General features: G+C 39.0%; 1 protein-coding gene across 1 annotated transcript; it reads left to right on the forward strand.

Moving 5' to 3' along the window:
- The first annotated feature begins 3,722 nt into the window (after nt 1–3,722).
- Nucleotides 3,723–7,563, forward strand: SMIM28 (small integral membrane protein 28). Its single transcript, XM_054568953.1, has 2 exons — nt 3,723–3,833; nt 7,180–7,563. Exons 1-2 carry the CDS (start codon nt 3,723–3,725, stop codon nt 7,561–7,563), a joined length of 495 nt encoding a protein of 164 aa, XP_054424928.1.
- The last annotated feature ends 356 nt before the right edge of the window (nt 7,564–7,919 follow it).

Consider the following 7,919-nt stretch of genomic DNA (forward strand, 5'->3'; position numbering starts at 1 on the left):
ATAAACATGAGTCATTGCAAACACTTCTCTGTTTGCTGGGAGAGGGCACATGGCTCTTCCCTCTAGTGGAAAAGGCCCCAAGCCCCTTTTTCCAAAAGCTTTTATTGAAAAGGTTCTAAGTGGGGATAGGCAATAAGAATGTACAGGTGATCTCATTACATCAGTATGTTAATGTTTACAGAGAATAGATGATGTTTTGAAGAAAACAAATGGCAGGAACACACCGATTTACATGGGTCCGAGAGGAGACTCATAAACATGAGAACATAAACATGAGAGCGCCAAAGGGTATAGGGTCAGGGTCTCTGAATAATGTAAGTTTTCTTCCCAGCATGAGCTGACTACCATAGCTCTTGAGGGAGAAACAAAGCATGCTTTAAAGAATTTACCTTCAGGCCTGACTTCCCCTGAGAACCGCCTGATCCAGTTTAGGACTGTCTCCAGTATTGTTTTGAGCCTGAGCGAGGTGTGGGGAGGGAGCCACCAAGAGACAAGGAGGCTTCTTTCAGATAGAATGAGGACTTTGGCCACGTTCAAGCCAAGCCAAGGGGTGCGGGCCTTTTTTCCCTTTCTCCATGTCCCCCAGGTCCTTATCTGCTGCCCATACTGGCCCATGGCTGTCTTAGGTTGTCTCTCCTTGTGAGATAACTTACCTGTCATTGACTACCGACCATCACAGGGCCAAGCAGGGCGATGTGAGGGGGACAGGTTTCATCTCCTCAGTGGCCTGCTTTCCCAAAGCCTCCTTGATTATTTCCAGGCGTGGAGCCCTCTTGCCCGTCGGCGGGGTTACCGTTCCTGAAACCAGACAGGACGTTTCCCAACACCCATTCTGTTGACACTCATTCTCTTGGTGATCTCATTGTCTCCTAGTTTTTTAAATTTTTATTTCTATTTTTCCATTACAATTGACGTTCAGTATAATTTTATATTAGTTTTAGGTGTACAGCATTGTGGTTAGCCATTTATATCATTTACAAAGTGATTTCCCCGATAAATCTATAGTACCCACCCAGAACCATAGTTACTGCAAAATTATTGACCATTCTCCCTTAGCTATACTTTATACCTACCCCTGTGACTATTTCGTAATTGCCACTTTGTATTTCTTAATCCCTTCTCCTTTTTCACCCAGCCCCCTCACCTCTCTCCCACCTGACAAGCATCATTTTGTTCTCTGAATCTGTGGGTCTATTTCTGTTTGTTCATTTGTTTTGTTCTCTAGATTCCACATAAGTGAAATCATATGGTATTTGTCTTTCTCTGACTTATTTCACTTAGAATAACACCTTTTATAGATTCATTCATGTTATTGCAAATTAAGTCTCATAGTTTTATATACCATGTTGCTGCCAATGAGTCCCAACTATTCTCTATGGTTTTGTCCGAACTCCTAAATGCTAAATTCAAATATCCGAATTCATTGTAAAATTAACAGGTCCAAAACTCAACTCCCAATCTTAAAAAAAAATAAGACCTGCCCCATCGGGTCTTTCCTCACCTTCGTAAATGACAATAGTCACGCTTTCAGTTGATGAAGCCTAAAACAGAATCCTTCTTGGTCTTTTTTCATCCTACACCGTGTTCAGTTCAAGAAATCTTGGTTCTGTCCCTAAAATATATCTAGAATCTAGAATCTCACCACCTCTATGCTACTACTCTGGGTCTATTATTTCTCCCCTGAATTATTAAAAGTCCCTAACTGGTCTCCCTGCATTTGCCCTTAATCCCTGTTTCTATTTCACACAGAGGCATGAGTCATCCTTTTAAAATGGAAGTCAGATCTCATCACTCCTCAGCATTCCACCAGCCTTGCCCTCTCTGCTGCCAGACCACCTCCATGTACACTTTCTGACCATATCTCCTACTTTCTTCCTGGCTTGCTGGTCCAGCCACTCTGACCTGCTAGCCATTCTGAGAACTTACCAGGCATGGGAGTGCCTCAGGGACTTTGCACTGGCTGTTCCCTTAGTCTGCACTGCTCTTCCCTCCTACCTTCTTTGCTCAATTCCCTGCAGCAATAGCGTTTTGCAATCACCTTCCCTATGAGATCCTAAATGACTTTCCCCATTAAAAGTGCTCCCCTCCCTTCAGCATTTACTTTGTGCTTCTGCTCTTTTTTCTCCATAGCATTAATCACCTTCTGATATATTTTTTTATTTGTATAATTTGTTTCTCTTGGCCCCCAAAAACAGATCCATGAAAGCAAGAATTTTTGTCTTATTATTCAGTGCTGGAGGAGAGTCAACATTACAGATGTATATTTAATGCTTTTGATCTGGACTTCCAAGTTGAAGATATTTAAACAAGTAGATAAGGTGGAGAACGACGGTCCATGTTGAGGACATGGTATTGGCAAAGGCTCTGACACACAGAAAAGAGCGCACTGGTCACCAGGTGCTTCTAGTGTGTCAGCATGAGGATATAGGATTGACTTAAAACAGACCCATCAATAGTACAAGGTAACATGTTAACTGAAAGCACAAAATCAACTTCCTCCACAATAAGAAATAAGATGGTGAAATGACAAAGGAGTTCTCCATAGGATGCTGATCAAAGCACTGAGAAACTCAGTGGAAACTTTTATCATAAATAAGAAGTTTGGCAAACTGCCAAATTGTATTGGGCGAGCAGCTATTTTTGAAGAGGTGATGAAAACTATGGATCCCTCCAAGAAAATTGGATGTATCTGCAGATTTGAGTTCACCACCCCCTGAAACCTATGCATAGACCACCATGGGCCAGGGGTTGATAATCCTAATTAAGAAATAAAAAAGTCCCAATTAAGAAATATTATTTTAGCATCATGACAGTCACTTGAATGAAATGATGCTTAAGTAAGTATATGGGTAGTTGCAATATTGAGTTGTAACAATTTGGGTAAATATTTGAAGCTTAACTTTACTTTCCTAAAATAAAAAGAATTCAACCACCATGCCTTAAATGTTTTCCCAAATTTCCTCAAATAGACTTAAACATCCCAAAGTTACCTCAGTGACCCTTCAAACTGAAAGTTTCTTATTTTAAGCTTGATACAAATAATTTTATAAAGTTCACAAGATAATCAGAAGAAAAACTATTTAGGTATCAGTAATTTGATTTTTTTTTTTTTAAACTGAAACCAGCAAACATTCCAGCCAAATAGTCTGAGCTATTGTCTGTCTGGCTTCTGTACAACTTTATCATTAGCATCTTTCATCTAAATAATTTACTGAAATGTTATTAATGAGCCTTGCTTCTCTACCAAATACCCCTTCTCTCTGTACCAGAGAATCCAGAAATAATGAAAGGAAATGCAGCTTAGATAGTTTTTCTTGCTCAGCTATATCTCTGGAGAGGGATGTGGGAAGAGAAGGGAGAGGGTCTTGTTTACATCTAAATATAAACAGTTCCTATTCGCTGTGACCATTCGTTGCACTGTAGTAATGCTAATGCAGAGAACTCCTCTGTCTGAAATCTATTCTGTAGCTGATATTTGATACCAACCCTGACGGTGATAAAGGCCACAGAAGCAAATACAGAGGCACTGAATTTAAATGCAGTCAGTCCTGAGAGGTCTGTCTGGTTGGTCTCTTTTTCCCTGTTGTCACTCATTACAAAACGAGTTTACCAGCAGCATCAGCCCAGCACATCCAAGCTGGATGCAGGCCAAGAACAGGCAGCACTGTTGAAATCTGGGCAGCGAGGTGGAAGGGTGCGTGGTGCACCAGTTGGATGAAAACATGCAAGGACTGTGGGGCAGCAGCTGGAGGAAGTTTGGACCCGCCGGCAGGGGCACATACGAGTGGTTAACTAGCGAACCAAGCCTCCCTCTCCAGGAAACCCAGCTGCAGGTCTGTACCTATGACTTCTGCCTTTTCTTCCCCAAAGTAGGTCCGTTTTTAAACCAACAGTGCCTGTCTATTTCAGGTCTTAAAACTTAGTGGCAACATTTGGCATCCTGAGTAAAACAAAAATGTGATTTCACTGATTGGTGTGGTCTAAGGAAGTAACTTGAAAGTTGTATTCTTGTGACAATGTTAAATTCAAATAAAACTTGCCTCAAATATATTCTCAGAATACCTAATCTGTCAAGTATGTCAAAGAACACCTGAGTTAGGAGACAACAAAATTTTATGCCTTGGCTTTACAACTTTGTTCTTTGCTCAGTAAGCCATGTCTAGGTAAACGACATAAGAAACTCCATGTGGCTCTCCAGCTATGTAACTGCTGTTTCTAAGAGGTGCTGGAAACCAAGCATCTTACTTCTGAAAGGGTAGCAGGGGGATAAGGAGGTTCTGTCTCTACTACGGAATGCAGCGGCTGCTTTGCCCTGCCTCGGAAATCACCAAAGAAGCCTTGATCTGAGCTCACATTGAGGGAAAACATTGGTAGAAACCTAACAACTCAATTCACTTTGTCATCAGCAGGGAAATGAGTGATACTGCCATCCCATAAAAAAGGGAAATGAAACTATTTTCTGGTTTTCTGGAAAAATCAACTCATCATATTGTTATATTTAAGTTCTGCAAATCACCTTTTACAGAAGAACACTTACACATGTATACATAATAATATATTTTTCAGCAGTTACACTTTTAACTGGATATTTCCTTAAAACATTCCCTGAACAACAAAGCCCATGTGTCAATATACACATCAAAAATATAGTAAATGTTACGAAACTACTTTGAAAGAACTAAACAAATTAGGACATTTGACTGAAAAAAACATCCATTCTGCATTTTAAAAAATTAGAACAATTTGAACCCACATATCATGAATCAGTAAATAAGCAAATTAAGGTTACCATAAACTTGTCCTATAGTTCTATGCATCTCTTAACTAGAAAACAAGAATTCTTTATCTCAAGATATTGTCATAATGTGCTGTATTAGATAAGCAGTGTTACTCAGTATTTGGACAAATTTAACTCAACCAAAGGAAGTACTGATTACTAGAGAGGACTGTGGTGTTTCTCCTTCTACAGATTTTTACTAGTATTGATAATACAAAAAGGGGTATAATTGTGAATAATAGGGTTTATTACATCAAACCTTTTAAATAGAACATTAAAGATCTTTACATTTCATGCATATTGAACTTGCAGAGTATAATATAATACTTAAATGTTGATGCCACAACTGTTCAGGAACCATTATCATTCATATACTTGATGGAGAATAAAGAAAAGTTGTGCAAAATGGTCCATGTTTATCAAGATTGAAGAATGACTGTTTTAAGTACTAAGAGATAATAGCTTTAAAATTTTTAATGATTCATTTAGAGGGAGAAAATAAACACAGTTAAGTGGCTTTTTGAGTCCAATTTCATTTCTTAATAATTGTAATACATTATTTATTAGTCCATGTACTCTTACGGGTTTTATAGTCAAAGTCCCTTATTAAATCACAACAGGTTTTAAGTGAATAGTTCTGATAATAAACTAGATTATGTGTGAGAAAACAAAGAATCTATAATTCAGAAATCACATAGGTAAAAATATTTTCACATGCAAATATTAATGTTGCTAAAATATTTTCTCTGAAAAGATATATCTATTAAAATATAAACTTAGGAATGCCAAATTTTTCCTGCACCATATTTTTTCAGCCTTATCAATAAATTTCTAGGTGACTTCTGGTTGTTTTCAGTATTTAATTTTCTAGTTTATTGGACTATTTGAGACACCAAGATATAAATATATAAATAACTATTAGTCACCAACTGCTTTATACATACTGCTTCATTAAATTCTCATGCCAACCCGTTCAAAAAAATGTTATTTTCATTTCATAGAGAAGAAAACCCAGGCCCAGAGGGTACAAGTGAATGGTGACGGTCACAAGGTATTAATTAGAAGGTACACTGGAATCCAAAGCCAGAGCTGTCAACCCCAAAGATGACACTCTGCTTCCCAACAAAACCTTTACTTTTTATGCACTTTAAGCTAAAATATGTATACTCATACTTAGCTTTGACTGAGTCAAAGATACTCATATCTTACCAAAGACAAAATATCTGGCAGTACAAATATTAAATATACTACCTCATTTCCAGTTAAAATAACACACATAATTGAAAATTCTTTTTAAAATTGTATTATTGTTGTTCAATTAGTTGTCCCCCTTTTCCCCCCATTACTCTCCCCGTGCCCTATCCACCCCCACCTCCCACAATCTTCCCCCTATAGGTTAATTGAAAATTCTTTAAGAAGTATAAATGATTATATAGTCAATGCTAGATAAGCCAGTCTTTAAACAGGTTATAACCAGAAAAACAATTGTCCGTTCCAAAAGCAAGAGAACCCCAGCTCTGTTTTATTTTAAATAAATAGATAAAAACCTTAGTATTTTGTTTGTCTTAAACACAACAATAAGGCTTTCATTTTTTTCTCTTCCTCTTATTGGTGGATACAAACATTTACATTTGTTGCTTATACCTTATATAATAACATTTTAAATATTTTAGTATTTCTAGTGTTTTTAGTAGCTTTATTTAAAGCAACATCCTGCAATTTGGAACAGTATTTATTTATTTTTTGTATTACTTTTCCATCTTGCTGTTGAAGTATCGTTTCATGTTTATGATAGTATTTACCCCACCAAGACTCACCGCTATCTCCTGAGCTAGTGCGATGAAATCAACACCTTGTCGGCTGCTTAAGAATTTACGTGCAATTGTTCTCCTTAAAAGAGTTTAAATTTTTTCATATGTATCCTACAAATAATGCAAAAACAAATTGAAATTTTAAAATCTCAGTCATCATAAGAATCAGCTATCAAATCAGATTCAAATTGTTATTTACATGTGATATGAACAAAATGTCTGACTTTGTTCCATAACTAAACAAATTAAGTGCCATACGATTCTTTTGTGGCAATAAAATATTATGGGTCTAATTCTAAATAAAAGACATAAATAGTACAAGATATTTAAAGAATGCATGGTGGACCTACCATCTAAAATTCATTCTAATAATTATACTTTAGTGACAATATCGTAGATACCATCCATGTGTATGCTGAACATTCTAAATTCAGACTTTATCTTGTCAATTCAGTCTATTTCACGTAGGTCCGAGCTTACTGGCATAAATGAATATGTGATTTTTCTGAGTGAGTGACAAGAAGAATAAGAGATGAGAGAAATGCAGGGACTTCTCTTGCCGTCTAACTCAGTCTGGTCCCCCAACTCCAGGGCACGCAGAAGATAAGTTCCGCCAAAGACGACGTGGAGCCCTTCCTGTGCATCCTCCTTCCAGCCACCATCGTGCTCTTCCTGGCCTTTCTGCTGCTCTTCCTGTACCGCCTCTGCAAGGCCCGGCGGCCCCAGGGCCAGGTGTTCAGCATCGACCTCTCCGAGCACCCGCCGGGGGGAGAGGAGGCCGACTTCCTGCCAGGCTTACCCTGGGGTGGTGAGCAGGACTTCCCCTACTCTCCTCTGCCCAGGGAGGTGGCCCCCCACTCCGAGTGTTTGCCACCCTCCTACGAAGAGGCCACCCGGAATCCCCCTGCAGCAGAGGCCCCGGGTGTCGGTCTCCGGTATGAGGAGGGCTCACCTGGACTGAATGTGCCAGTATAAACTGCTCTGGGAAGCCATTGAAAACACAGCTGTCAACTCTTAATGGGGCCCAGGGGAGAGGCAGACAGGGAAGGGCAGCTGGCCCAAGAGCAGACCGGGGGACGAGTGGGGAAAGGCTGGACAACGTCAGGCCAGGGAACCCATCAAGTTCCTTAAGGAAGATGTCCCCAGGTGGTTCTAAAGACGATTGGGCTCTTCTGAAATGTACAACACCCCTGATGAGAAAAAAGGACAGCTCTACGTGAGATGAGAAAAAAATATTAGAATTACTAGTGAGCCTAAGAACAAGCTCTGAAAGATGACAGAAAAATGCTGATAGGCCAAAGGCAACTGCTCGTGCTACCAAATAAAACTTT

The sequence above is a fragment of the Pteronotus mesoamericanus genome, unplaced genomic scaffold (assembly GCF_021234165.1).
Source record: "Pteronotus mesoamericanus isolate MK-2021 breed Mesoamerican mustached bat unplaced genomic scaffold, CSHL_Meso_final contig_20, whole genome shotgun sequence".
NCBI lineage: Eukaryota > Metazoa > Chordata > Mammalia > Chiroptera > Mormoopidae > Pteronotus > Pteronotus mesoamericanus.